General features: G+C 64.1%; 1 protein-coding gene across 3 annotated transcripts in view; it reads left to right on the top strand.

Annotated features, from left to right (window-relative positions):
• The window catches only part of CEP131 (centrosomal protein 131), a 35,234-nt gene extending 25,351 nt beyond the window's left edge, over positions 1-9,883 (top strand). For 2 of the 3 annotated variants that reach the window (XM_024235636.3, XM_054535904.2), the window contains 17 exons: positions 91-259; positions 668-762; positions 1,342-1,533; positions 1,752-1,928; positions 2,477-2,602; positions 2,706-2,831; positions 3,573-3,689; positions 4,570-4,672; positions 5,418-5,619; positions 6,694-6,801; positions 6,929-7,046; positions 7,130-7,204; positions 8,152-8,294; positions 8,414-8,591; positions 8,696-8,859; positions 9,505-9,565; positions 9,637-9,883. In XM_024235636.3, coding sequence (XP_024091404.3) covers positions 91-259; positions 668-762; positions 1,342-1,533; positions 1,752-1,928; positions 2,477-2,602; positions 2,706-2,831; positions 3,573-3,689; positions 4,570-4,672; positions 5,418-5,619; positions 6,694-6,801; positions 6,929-7,046; positions 7,130-7,204; positions 8,152-8,294; positions 8,414-8,591; positions 8,696-8,859; positions 9,505-9,565; positions 9,637-9,711 — 2,229 coding nt within the window. In that variant the 3' untranslated portion in view covers positions 9,712-9,883. The remainder of the gene's footprint in view (positions 1-90; positions 260-667; positions 763-1,341; positions 1,534-1,751; positions 1,929-2,476; positions 2,603-2,705; positions 2,832-3,572; positions 3,690-4,569; positions 4,673-5,417; positions 5,620-6,693; positions 6,802-6,928; positions 7,047-7,129; positions 7,205-8,151; positions 8,295-8,413; positions 8,592-8,695; positions 8,860-9,504; positions 9,566-9,636) is intronic. The other variant, XM_024235638.3, reaches the window with a different exon arrangement.
• Positions 9,884-13,544: the final 3,661 nt, after the last annotated feature.

Here is a 13,544-nt window from a genome sequence, read left to right as displayed (position 1 = left end):
GGGCCCCGGGATACAGCCTCAGGGCAGCTTGGCTGGGGAGCCTGGGTTGTCCTCTCCCGGAGGCAGCGCTTAGCGATGCTCCCACTGCAGGAGCTGCAACAGAAACGAGCCCTGAGAGCCCAGAAGGCGAGCACTGCCGAGCGTGGGCCACCTGAGAATCCCAGGGAGACCAGAGTGCCAGGGACGCGGCAGCCTGCTCAGGAGCTGTCCCCCACGCCAGGTGGCACTGCCCACCAGGCCCTCAAGGCCAACAATGCTGGTGAGAGTGGCTCCACGCCCGCCCTGCTCTGGGGGGTGGACTGCAGCCAGGCAGGAGGTGCAGCCCCTGTGGACCTCCCCTCGGCCTCCTGTGCTCTGCCCATGTTGGCAGCCCCAGTCCTCGGAGTTTGGGGCCTTGGCCCCCAGCTGACCTGACGAGGCTGCCGAGACCTTGACAAACAAATGGTCCTGGCCATAGGGATCCCTACAGAGCAGAAGACCCGGAAGGGAGGGGTGGCACTCATCCTCCACAGCTCCACACCCAGAAGGCCGTGGCTCCCCAGCGGCTCCTCTGCTTCTGGGGTCGCCTCCGCCTCCCCCATGTCTGGCTCCTTCCCGGGGGTGCCTCCAGAGTTGCTGCCCGCCCCGGGATGCTCCCTGTGGAATGATGCCGTGTTCTGCTGTGCAGGTGGTGTCCTCCCTGCTGCAGGCCCCGGAGACCGCTGCCTGCCCACCTCCGACTCATCCCCAGAACCACAGCAGCCTCCAGAGGACAGGACGCAGGTCTGAGCACAGCTGTCCTTCCCTCCATCATGGTTTTTGGCTTTAAGGGCCACGTTTATGCCAGGGGTGTCCTGATCTGAGCTTATCCCAGCCCCTCCTCTGCTCTAGGGGCCACTTATGCTCAGAGAGGCCGCCCAGGAGGGGTCTTCTTGCTCTGATGCATGGTGCTGGCTGCCCCTTGGGGAGCCTTCGCTGAGGTGGATCCAGTTGGGTTTTTGCAGATGTCCTGGGGTGGGGGGCCCTGCATCCTCATCCACAAAAGAGGAGCTTCCGGCTCTGAGGGGTGACCTGACAGCCAAGGCTCCCAGGCTGCTCAGTGGTGGGGCCAGGTGGCTGCACTCCTGTTTTCCTGGAGTGGGGCACTGGGAGGAGTCCCCTGGTGGCTGGAGCTGCTCTGGGTTTGGGCAGCTGCAGAGACCAGATGGGAAAGTCTGAGCCCTGGCCTCACCTTCCAGGGGCTGAATGTCGGGACTGGGGAGCTCCCGCGGCGCCTTCGGGGCTCTGCAGTTGGCCTCCCATGTGGGGGCTGCTCTCAGCCACCAGCAGCCTTGCTGCATCTGTCTCCCTGCTCTTTTGCAGGATGTTCTCGCCCAGGATGCAGCTGGGGACAACCTGGAGATGATGGCCCCGAGCAGGGGCAGCACCAAGTCCAGGGGGCCGCTGGAGGAGCTGCTGCACACACTGCAGCTGCTGGAGAAGGAGCCGGACCCGCTGCCCCGCCCCAGGGCACATCGCAGGGGCAGATACGCCTGGGCCAGCGAGGTGACCACGGTGTGCGCCCCGCCCTGCACAGTCTGTCCACCCACGCCATTCACACAGAGCATGCAGTGGCTGTGGGGGTTGGGAAAATGGGGATGCCACAGGCTCCTCCTTGCTTTGGTTGCAACCCTCCCTCCCAGAGCCCAGCCTCAGCTGCCACCCCTGCCTTTGGGGACCCCAAGTCCTCAGGCTGCCCTGACAGCCCCCAATGCTGGGCTCCTGTCCCACAGGAGGATGACGCCAGCTCTCTGACAGCTGACAACTTGGAGAAATTTGGAAAACTCAGCGCGTTCCCCGAACCCCCTGAGGATGGGACACTGCTCTCGGAGGCCAAGCTACAAAGCATCATGAGCTTCTTGGACGAGATGGAGAAGTCTGGGCAGGACCAGCTGGAACCCCAGCAGGAGGTGGCCCCTCACCAGCCCGCACCCGGCCCCCAGGGGGAGGAGGTCCCTCACCATGTATCCACCCAGTTATGCAGCACCCCCCACGGGGCTCTCAGGGTGGAGGTGGCAGGGCCCGCATTCCCCACACTGCCCCCACCTACCCGCTGCCCCGAGCTGCCTCCACGAGCCCGTATGTGTGGATAGTTCAGCCCTCAGGAGCCCTGCTGTCCTCTGGGCCACCCGTTGGTTTGTCCTGGGTGAACACCAGTGGCCCGGCTAAACGGAGCAGTGACGTGAACTTTATTGTCACAGGGCAGGAAGCTGGGAAGCACAGAACTTTTTAAATGGTTTGTTTTTTATTCCTGAGGCCATGGCCCCCATTTCCTGTACTGAGCAATGAAAACGACCTCTTCGGGGCCGCCTGCCAGCTGCCCTCCGGCTTCCCACAGGCTCCCGTGTGTAGCAGCCCCTCTGTCCCCAGAAGGCAGGGCCGCAGGGGCATCGCGTCAGGTCCTTGGCTGCCCCCCTATCCTCTGCCGCTTCTGCCTGACGCTCAGCTGTGTCTGCAGGGGTGGGTGCCGGAGGCGGGGCCGGGGCCCCTGGAGCTGGGGTCCGAGGTGAGCACGTCTGTGATGCGGCTGAAGCTGGAGGTGGAGGAGAAGAAGCAGGCCATGCTGCTGCTGCAGAGAGCGCTGGTAACGCTGCTGGCACTGCTGATCCCGGGCCCTGCTAGCCTTCTACCTGCTGAGGCCGGGCCCACTGGTCCTAGCACCTCCCTCCTCTGCCCACACCCTGCAGGCGCAGCAGCGAGACCTCACGGTCCGGCGGGTCAAGGAGACAGAGAAGGCGCTGAGCCGGCAGCTGCAGCGGCAGAGGGAGCACTACGAGGCCACCATCCAGCGGCACTTGGCCTTCATTGACCAGGTGAGCGGCCCGGGGACCGCAGAGGCCCGGACCCAGCGCGTGGCTCATGGAGACTTCCAGAGCCAGGGGCTTCCCACTGCCAGTGAGCTTCTTCCTCTGTTGGGTGTCACACGGGTGTCCGCTGGACGCATTCCAAGCCTTTCCCGTGCCATTCCCAGCCATCCATGCCCTGGAGAGGGCGCTCCTGTCTTTACCCAGAGCCGCCCCGTGTGAGTGTAGTGGGGTGTCCTGCCGGCCCCTCGGCTCAGTCGCAGCCCCGATTGGCTCCTGTTCTGAAGAGAACTCTAGGTCTGGGGTCTGTGAGGATAGGGGCCTCCAGGGGCTGCTGGGTGGTCATCACAGGTGTGCCCTGACCTGGGGTCTGGCCTGGGGCCGGCAGTGAGGCTGGTGTGGTCCTGACACCCTTTGGCAGACAGTGGGCCTCCTCCGGGGCTGGGTGATGGGCACGGCAGAGCTACCCTCATCCCGGGAAGACCCTGATGTCACTGCAGGGGGTGGGCTGGGGCTTCTCTGACATTCGCCGGGTCCCCCAGCTGAGGACAGGATGGCGGATGCAGGCCTGGGCCCGTGTTTGCACACATGCCCTCCCACTGGCCCCAGGGTCCATCCACAGACCTAGGAGGGGCAGCCCCAGGGGAGGGCTGCTCTTAGCCTCCCTCGGAGGCTGGGAGGGTCTCCTCCATCAGGGGTCCTGCTGGGCGGGGGCCTTGGTGCAGCCCTTCAGCTCCGGTCCCCACACAGCTGATTGAAGACAAGAAGGTCCTGAGTGAAAAGTGCGAGGCCGTGGTGGCGGAGCTGAAGCAGGAGGACCGGAGATGCACCGAGCGTGTGGCCCAGGCGCAGGCGCAGCACGAGCTGGTGAGGCTTCGCTCCCAACTGCGGGGCGTCCCAGGCCCAGCTTACAGGCCAGGCTCAGCCGGCACAGCCCCCAGAACAGGGCCGGACTCGGACTCCTCATTCCTGTCTCAAGAGTGGCAGGACCACAGCGGTGGGTGGGGCTGTCTGGGAGAGCACCGTGGCACTGAGCTGGTCCACTCCTGCCTCTCTAGCTGCCAGGCCCTGGGGCGGTGCCATGAGCCTGCTGTCACAGATGTGGACGCACAGTCCCTGCCCGGCCACGGCACAGTAGCCGTGGACCCAAGAGCCTCTGCCTGGCCTGCCCCACTGCCAGGTCCTTGGGCCACGGGACCTGCTCTCTCTACTGACCAGGTGTCGGTGGAGCACTGATTCCCGGCCCCTCCCGATGTGTGGGCTCCCTGGGGGCCTCGGCCTCCCTGGCTATGCTTCCCACCAGCTTGGGCAGTGATGGTCCCGAGCCCAGGTTCTGGAGTGGGGCTTGGCACTGGCATTTTAAAATCCCTGCACGTGACCATGGCTGACAGCCGGGGTTGAGGACTGCCAGTCCCATGGAAGAATGCAGGCTCTGGGGCCGTCCCGACAGGCAGCAGCACCCCTCTCTGGGGCAGGGCCTCTGCAGGCTGATGGCTGCCCTCCCATTTCTCAGGCCACCAAGCTGTGTGGCAGGGTGGGCCTGGGCCTCCAGCCTGGCCCTGGGCACTGGGGAGGGCAGCAGTGGTTCTCTAGAGGTGGCGTGTGTCTCGGGGCAGCACACCCAACCATGAGCGCCGGCCTTGTGATGGTGGACCTGGAAGCCCGGCCCTGCCTGTGCCCACAGGGTGGCAAAGGGACGGGGGTGTCCTTCATGTCGTTTCCTCCTGACCTGTTCTTCTGCTCATAGGAGATTAAAAAACTCAAAGAATTAATGAGCGCCACTGAGAAAGCCCGCCGGGAGAAGTGGATCAGTGAGAAAACCAAGACGATCAAGGAGGTCACTGTCCGAGGTGGGCTGTCCTTTCCCGCGAGCCGGCCAGGTGTGGGGTGGGCGCTGCGGCCAGGGCTTCTTTTGAGAGAGCCATAACTTCAGGCATTCATGTAGTCTGAGACCTTCCTGGGCAGAGGTGAACACTCATGCGCCAACCACCCCTGTCACGGCCTCCGCTGCAGCCTCTGCAGTGACCGGGGGGGGCAGGTGGGCTCCACACAGGAGCCTGGCCCGACCCCCAGCACCCAGGCAGTTGCCTGAAACGAGGGGGCTCAGTGCCTCACTTCCTCAGGGTTGGGCTAGGGGAGATTGGGAGATCGTGGACGACTGTGGCACGTGGGCCCTGCCACGGGAAGCAGAGTGAGCTGCAGGAGGCGGCAGGTGCAGGCAGGGGGATGGGGCAGGAGGTTGGTGGGTGTTGGGGTCTGAAGGGGCCTCGGACCCTTGGGTGATGTGCAGGGCTCCCTGAGGCCTGGTCCTCTCGCTCTGGACACTTTCTGCCAGGGTGCCTGGGAGCCGTCAGTGCTAGCACCAGGAGTGTCGGGAGCCCTGAGCGCCACAGGCTGGGAGAGGCACCGTGGCCCTGTGGGGGCCTCTTCCCCACCTCGTGGGCGTCAGACTCAGCTGTGCTTCGGGTTGGATCCAAGGAGGCCCTGGGTGGGCGGGGTCCCCTCTGGGCCTGAGACAGGCTGGTCTTGTGCCAGGGCTGGACTTCTCGGGTCCACCCTAGCTGGACATGGCCCTAGCCGGTGCTCCGCCCCCAGGTCTGGAGCCCGAGATCCAGAAGCTGATTGCCAGGCACAAGCAGGAAGTGCGGAGGCTCAAGAGCCTGCACGAGGCGGAGCTGCTGCAGTCGGATGAGCGGGCCTCGCAGCGCTGCCTGCGCCAGGCCGAGGAGCTGCGGGAGCAGCTGGAGCGGGAGAAGGAGGTGCTGGGCCAGCAGGAGCGCGAGCGTGCTCGGCAGCGGTGGGTGATGGCCCCAGGCCTGTGGGGCCAGGACCCTCAGGGCGGGGAGTCGGAATCCTTGAAGGCCGGAGTGGAGTTCCCATGTAGAGGTGGGCGAGGGTCTTGGTGCAGCATGCAGGGAGGACGCAGGGCACTTGGCCCTGGAGTGGCCCTTGGGGGCCCAGCCTCAGCCGGGCCAGTGTCCTTGGGCTTGTGTCTGCAGTCCATGCCCGCCAAGGTCTGCAGGTTCTGCATGGGTGTTTTCCCAGGGTCAGGGCTTGGAACCCCCACCAGACGTCCACTCTTTCAGAATTGGCCCCAGAGCAGCTGACCCGTGGATAGGTGGCCTCGAGGCCCCTCCAGCTCTGACCTTGGGGCCCAGGGACGGTCTCTCTCATTCACTCCCTTGGCCTGGGGTCTGAGGGGTGACTGCTGCTCTTGTGTCCTGAGCCCTGGGGGCTGGGGACGTGCCCAGTGGTGGTCAGGATCTGTGGGCCACAGGGGCCAGTGGCAGCCCCTCCTGCACTGTCTGTGCCACCAGGACAGCCTGGAAGCCACCCTCTCCTATCCACCCTGTTGCCTGTCGCGGCCAGTCCTCCCCAGAGGTAGCTTGGCTGGTCCTCCGGTCTCTCCCGAAGGTGGGGTCAGGATGAGGCCCTGGCGCGAGCTTGCTCAGGTCACGGGGCCAGGAACCTGGCACCCTCAGGCCGGAGGCAGGGGAGGTGGATAAGGCCCCACCAGGCACCTGCCTCCCGCCCTCCATGCCAGCGGGGCAACGCTGAACAGGGTGAGGCCGGCACAAGGGCTGAGGGAAAATGGAGGCTGGACGCGGCTCCACAGCCACTTACCAAAGTGCCACGAGGGCCTGGAGCTCAGGGAATTGCGGTGCTTGGCTGATGGGCAAGGTCCTCGTGGCCTTGCCTGCCCCCGGGCGGTGGCTTTGAGATGCCTCGACTGCCGAGGGGGAGGGGCAGGGCCCCGGAGGGCTGCTCTCCAGCTCTGAGTCAGGCCTGTGGTTGGCCCGTCCCCCTGCGGTGGGTGGGTCCTGGGACCGCCCATCCCGGCCTCTGAGAGCCAGTCCTGACCATCCCACAGGTTCCAGCAGCACCTGGAGCAGGAGCAGTGGGCGCTGCAGCAGCAACGGCAGCGGCTGTACAGCGAAGTGGCTGAGGAGAGGGAGCGGCTGGGCCAGCAGGCAGCCAGGTGCCGCCCGGGGGCACCACATCCTCTCCCAGGGACCCCTCCCACCCGACCCCTCACCCACTGACCTCTCCCATCCCTGACTCCTTACTCGATAACCCCTCACCTGCTGACTCCTCCCTGGCCGCAGGCAGCGGGCGGAGCTGGAGGAGCTGAGGCAGCAGCTGGAGGAGAGCAGCTCTGCGCTGACCCGAGCCCTGAGGGCCGAGTTTGAGAAGGGCAGGGAGGAGCAGGAGCACCGGCACCAGGTCTACCGCCGGAGGGCTGTGCTGGGCCTGGCCAGGGGGCTGTGCGGGATGGGACTGACTGGCCTCTTATGTCCGCCCCCCAGATGGAGCTGAATGCCCTGAAGCAGCAGCTGGAGCTGGAGAGGCAGGCGTGGGAGGCCGGCCACGCCAGGAAGGAGGTGGGGGCCTGGGCGCCCAGGTGGGCAGGGGTCGGGGGCCGCCCCGGGTGGGCAGGGGTCGGGGGCTGCCCCAGGTGGGTTTTGCTGCTGCTGTGGCATCCTGGGGGCTCGTTTCTGGGAGTCACATCTGGCTGCTTGGGGTTGTCGTCTGAACCGACGCTGAGTGTGTTGCTTTCAGCCCATCTTTTGTGTGGGCTCTGGAAGGATCAAGGGTGCCTGGAGCGCATCCTCTGTGGTCCGAGAACAGGCGCTGCCCCTCTCGCTAGGGGCTGCTACACCCCTGCGCCCCACGACCAGCCCACCGACACTCAGATGTACAGAGAGGCACACGCACAACAGGGGCCCCCCCTTCGCCTCTGGGGCCTTCTGCGGGGGTGGACTTTGCCATGGTGACAGTCCCACACACATTCTCACCACCCATGCCTGTCACCTGGTTTCACACCCTGGTGGGCTGGGATGTCACCCAGCAGCCAGGCAGGCTTTGGCAGTGGATGCCTCTGGGCCCAGTAGCATGCTCCCGACGTAGGCCTGTGGGGCCCAGAGCTGGGCACATGAAACTCTGGGAGTTTTCAGAGGCTTCCAAGAGGCTGCCAGCTTAGGCTCTGAATGCCTGGGCTTGGGGGCCCAGGCCCCGCCCTCAGCAACATGCAAGTCCAACTTTCCCATCCCATCTGGTAGCAGAAGGTGGCCTCAGGTTGTCATGGGCTGTGGGTCTCTGAGGGAGGGGACCCAGGGCTGTGCATCGTGACAATCTCTGGCATGCCTGTGCCCACACTGGGTCCTGATGACAGGACATAGCGCACCCCGGGACGGGGGTCTGGAGAGGGGGAAGGCCCTTTGCTTTCCTGTGACTCAGAACCTGGAGCCCCCCAGGACCCCCTGAGGCTGGCCCTGGCCCCACGGGTCAGCTCCGGGTGGCAACCCTCAGGCAGCACGTGTCCCCCCAGGAGGCGTGGCTGCTGAACCGGGAACAGGAGCTGAGGGAAGAAATCCGGAAAGGCCGGGACAAGGAGATCGAGCTGGTTATTCACCGGCTGGAGGCAGACGTGGCGCTGGCCAAGGAGGAGAGTGAGAAGGCTGCCGAGAGCCGGTAAGGACCCGCCACGAGTGGGGCATGGCTGGGTCACCAGCTGGGGAGGCCCAGGAGCTGAGGCACGAGGACCCGTGTGTGACTGGGCTGGAGTGACCCTGCCCTCCCCCCAACTCCAGCATCAAGCGCTTACGGGACAAGTATGAGGCAGAGCTCTCCGAGCTGGAGCAGTCGGAGCGGAAGCTTCAGGAGCGGTGCTCAGAGCTGAAGGGCCAGCTTGGGGAGGCCGAGGGCGAGAATCTGCGTCTGCAGGGCCTTGTGCGGCAGAAGGAACGGGCGCTGGAGGACGCGCAGGCGGTGAGTGGGCGGGTGTCAGGTGGGCAGTGGGCACCCCCAGGCCCCTCCTGCATGCACGCAGCCACTGGCTGGCAGCCGGCTCACTGCCTCCTGTGCTCACCCAGGTGAACGAGCAGCTTTCTAGTGAGCGCAGCAACCTGGCCCAGGTGATCCGCCAGGAGTTCGAGGACCGGCTGGCAGCCTCTGAGGAGGAGACGCGGCAGGCCAAGGCGGAGCTGGCCTCGCTGCAGGCCCGCCAGCAGCTGGAGCTGGAGGAGGTGCACCGGAGGTGGGCGGCCAGGGCTTCAGGGCTGGAGACGGAGGCAGGGCAGGGGAGCGGGCAGGACCTCTGCAGCTCTGAGCCCAGGAGGCTGTGGCTGAGGAAGGCCAGAAGATACAGAAGAGCCTCTGTAGGCAGAGGCTGGTGTGGGTTCCATGTTTGGGGCCCAGGAGACCTAGATCTGTTTTCCTCCCTGGTGCTTAGTCCAGGGTGTCGACCATCCCTGTTGGGGCACCCAAGTGGGTTGGGTCTGGGCCTGGCAAGTTCTCCAGGGAGGCAGCTCCCGGGACCCTGGGCTGGGTGGACAGGTGCTGAAAGAGCTGGGGCACTGTAAGGTTCCCAGCGAGCTCCCTCCACGGGGGTCCTGCATCCTTCCTGTGCTGCCTGCTGCCACGGGCTGAGAGGTGGGTGTGGGCGAGGCTTCCCACACACCACCCAGGTGTGGCCAGGGTCACACTCCAGGGGCCTGTGTTGGGTCCTGACTCACAGCAGGTGGGTTCCCTAGACAGCTGTCTGAGCCAACCACGGGAGTCGTGGTCAGCAGGGCTGGGACCAGGCTGACCAGGCGGCTGCCCCGTGCACCCTGTGCGCTGCAGGCCAGTCTGGGGCCACAGGGCGGGGGCCACGCTGAAGCCTACCATGTACCACCCACAGGGTAAAGACGGCCCTCGCGAGGAAGGAGGAGGCCGTGAGCAGCCTCCGGACACAGCACAAGGTGAGTCCCTGTGGTCAGCCCTGCCGGACCTCAGGGGCGGGAGCAGGCCTGACCCTGTGGGTGTGTTGCAGGCTGCGGTGAAGCGGGCCGACCACCTGGAGGAGCTGCTGGAGCAGCACAGGCGGCCCACGCCAAGTACCAAGTGACCAGGGATGCCGGGAACACTGTCGAAGAACGGAAGGCAGAGGACAGAGGCTGGACGTGAGCCCGGAGGCCCACGGGGACGCCCACCTGCCCCCCACAGAGGCCAGTGGTTGAGATGCCCGCGGCTGAGCACCTGTGGCTGCATTTTAACAGTAAAGGAGGCCGTTGTTTTCAGCTCCTTGAGTGACTGCCTTGTCTTCTCTCCCGGGCTAGAGGCTGCCCAAGACCCCCAGAGCAGCCAAGCGTGGGTTTGGCTCTCTTCCTCCCACTCCCCTCTCCAGCCTGTGCAGGCTGACCAGGAAATCACGAAGCTTGGCCATCAGCCCCCCAGCTAGCAGCCCTCAACACTCAGCCAGCAGCCCCCAGCACTCAGCCAGCGGCCCCCCTGTACTCAGCCCGCAGCTCTGCAGCATTCAACCCAACCCCCAAGTTCCTGTTCCCTGCCTTGCCCTGGACCCTGAGACTCCAGTCCCAAGCACAGGGAATTCCCTACCCCATTCCTGGCCAGGTGCAGGAGGAGCTCAGCAGAACTCACCCCCTGGGAGGAGCTCCGAGGGCCCCGCCCTGGCCCTGCAGGTGCTGGAAGCCCATGGCCGCCAGTGTGCTCCTATGGCTGGAGAGACTCCAGAGGGACAGGAAGCCCCACCCTCCCCGCTGTCAAGGTGTGACAGCCTGGAGCTCTCAAGAAATGGGGATGTACAGGGCCCACCCATGAGGATGGGGGTACTGGGGAAGGTCCCAGGCAGGAGAGGGTACCACTGGCCCAGAGTGTCTGTTGTTCACACCCAGCCTGGTGCTCAGCCCAGGTCAGCTTGGCCTGGTCAGTTCAGAACCTGCCCCAAATCCTCAGGGGGCAGCCCTCCCTCCACCTCCATCTACACTGACCAGGAAGTGAGTGTTGCATGCCCACTCACCGGGATGGGAGGTCCAAAGCCGCACCTGAACACTTGGTGGGAGGCAAGAATCTCCAAGCAGGCCGCGCTATCCTGGGACCAGGCGCTCAGGCTGCCACACCACACTGTCCCAGCATCTGCGCCGGGTAGACCCATCGCCCCTGAGCCTGCCTTCCTCCCTGCAGCATGGCTAGGACCTCTCTGGCCGCAGCAGCTGCCTGGGGTCCTGGGAAGCCCGCTGTGGAACAGAGGTGCTGCTGGCTACCCAGGCCTGCTCCGACACCCTGCCTGAGGCTTGCTTTCCCCCAGGAGGGGCTGGCCAGGCTCCGGTCCTCGTGCCCAGCGCCATCCTGCTGGCCAAGTTACTGCCCTGGACACAAGGCATGTCCTGGTCCTTATGTCTTTATCCTTCCAGGTGGCATTGTCCCTGGTCCCCTTGCGGGCTTTGGTGACCAGGGATGTGAGTGAGATGGGCCTTGTCCTGCATCTGGTATGGGTCCCCCACCCAGCAGGGGGTGCAGGCCAGTGGGTCCCTCTCGCTCACCACCCTCCAGGTTCCCAGGTCCAGGCCTGCGGGGGGAGCCGAAGCCAGGAGGAGCTGAGGACCTCAGGGGTGAGGCTAGGAAAATGCCCCTAACAGGGACAGGGCCCAGGCAATGTGGCTTCAGGGGACTGTGTGCAAATCATGCTTGTGGACCTGGGACATGGGGGGAGGCCCAAAGGTGGGCCCCAAGATGTTGGAATCAGAGCTGGAGGCTCGGGCTGGAGCCACGTGTGGCACTGGGCTTGGTATCTAGAGCACAGGACAGTGCAGTGCGGGTCCGCGCCGGGGTCGTGGTTGGTCACGCAGAACCACCACTGGGCCTTCCCCGTTTTGCAGACAGGGCTGGGCCTGTGTGAAGGTGAGACGCACAGCAGGGACAGAGCCTGGCGGGGGTGGGAGGGGCGGCTTCTGCCCTCCCCTAGGTCACTGTGAGCCCTGCTTGTCTTGGGCACTCAGGCTCAGCTCAGGGGCCACCCCATTCCCAGGGCCTGCTCCCGGGCCAGGGTGAGATCCAGGCACCTCTTGGTGAGGCTGCAGACAGGAGCCAAGGATGACAGCCACGTCCCTTATGATGAGTTGCTGTTGGCCAGGCCCCATGCTGAGGACAAAGCTCCGGAGGCCTCACCAAAGCCTGTGTGGGGGCAGTGGCCCCCAGGGACGACAGGGACACTAGCTGCAGGGTGCTGAGAGTTGAGTCACTCAGCTGGGCTTTAACTCCAGAGCTTCACTCAGATGTGAGCTCAGCTGGCCAGGTGGGCTCTGAGAGCAGGGGGCTATGGATCTCAAGTCCTGAGCCCCACACCTCCGTCACCGCAGCTGAAGCCCCCAGGAGCCAGCTCCCAGGAGCAGCGCAAGGCCAGGCTTTCTGCGGGGAAAACAAGCTTTCTGCTCTGGCGCACATTTGGGCGCCGTGGCCGCAGGAAAGGTATTTTTATCAGTGAAACGGCTGCAAATTACTAAACTAAGTATGTTTACAAGGTCTCCGGCAGGACACACAGGGTGACCTCCACAGAGATGGTGAGAAGAGGCCTGGGACACTCATGGCCAGAAAAGGAGCGAGAAACGGGTGTGGCCTTCAGCTGGGGGCATCCCCGGCTTCCCAGCCCCTGCTTGATGGGTTTTGCATTTGCTCGTTCATTTCTCCTTCATTCCTGAGTCTTTCATTTGTTTGTTCACAAGGACGTGTGGAGGGCCTTTTGCATTTGGGGCCGCCTCTAGATCATTGCATCTCTTGGATTTTGTTTTTCGTTGTTGTTGTTTTAATTTTAATTTTATTTATTTATTTTTATTTATTTATTTTTGAGACAGAGTCTCTGTTGCCCAGGCTGGAGTGCAGTGGCATGATTTTGGCTCACTGCAACCTCCGCCTCCCGGGTTCAAGCAATTCTCCTGCCTCAGCCTCCCAAGTAGCTGAGACTACAGGCACCTGCCACCAGGCCCAGCTAATTTTTGTATTTTTAGTAGACATGGATTTCACCATGTTGGCTAGGCTGGTCTTGATCTCTTGACCTCGTGATCCACCCGCCTCGGCCTCCCAAAGTGCTGGGATTATAGGCATGAGCCACCGCGCCTGGCCTAATTTTTATTTTTTGAGACAAGTGCTTGCTCTGTCGCCCAAGCTGGAGTGCAGTGGCGCGATTATAGCTCACTGCAGCCTCGAACTCCTAGCCTCCAGTGATCCCCTGCCTCAGCCTCCCAGGTAGCTGGGACTACCTGGTAGTGGGAAACCGTGCCCAGCTACTTTTGTTTTACTTTTTGAGGACACTTTCACTATGTTGACCAGATTGGTCTCAAACTCATGGGTTCAAGTGATCACCCCACCCTGGCCTCCCAAAGTGGAATTACAGGTGTGAACCACCATGCCCAGCCTGTTGGGTTTTAATTCAAATTTTAGATGAAGAGACTGGGGCTGCGTATCATTCCCGTCTCTGTGCCGCCCTCCAGCCACGTGGCCTCACGTGTTGTGCTGATGAGAAGCGTGTCCCTGAGAGGCTGGAACATTGAGGGGAGGGCCTGTCTGCCAGGCGGCTTCACCTGGACAGGGGTGCCTGGGGAAGGGGGCTGAGATGGCGTTTCTCCTCCCTCGGGGGAGTGGAGTGCAGGAGGCTGGGAGTGGGGTGGGCACGGGGCGGCTCTATGCTCCAGGGGCAGCTATTAGGCCCCAGCCTTCCAGGAAAGGCCCCAGGTCAAACCTGTTGCCCTGAGTCTTCCCTCTCCTTCTGCTCCAGGTAGTTCTAGTGCCCAACAGACAGCGACACAGAGGTGGGCTTCACCCAGCAAGACACTGTGGAGGTCCTCAGGGGGTTGGAGGGGTCTCTGAGTCACGGTGGGGGGCACCCCAAGTCTTACCATTGAGAAAACTGGGCTCCCTTCCCCCGGCTGGGTCACTTCCCTGTCT

The sequence above is a fragment of the Pongo abelii genome, chromosome 19 (genome assembly GCF_028885655.2).
Source record: "Pongo abelii isolate AG06213 chromosome 19, NHGRI_mPonAbe1-v2.0_pri, whole genome shotgun sequence".
In the NCBI taxonomy this organism is placed as follows: domain Eukaryota; kingdom Metazoa; phylum Chordata; class Mammalia; order Primates; family Hominidae; genus Pongo; species Pongo abelii.
The sequence above is the reverse complement of the archived record's forward strand: the minus strand, read 5'-3'. Positions and strand labels throughout refer to the sequence as shown.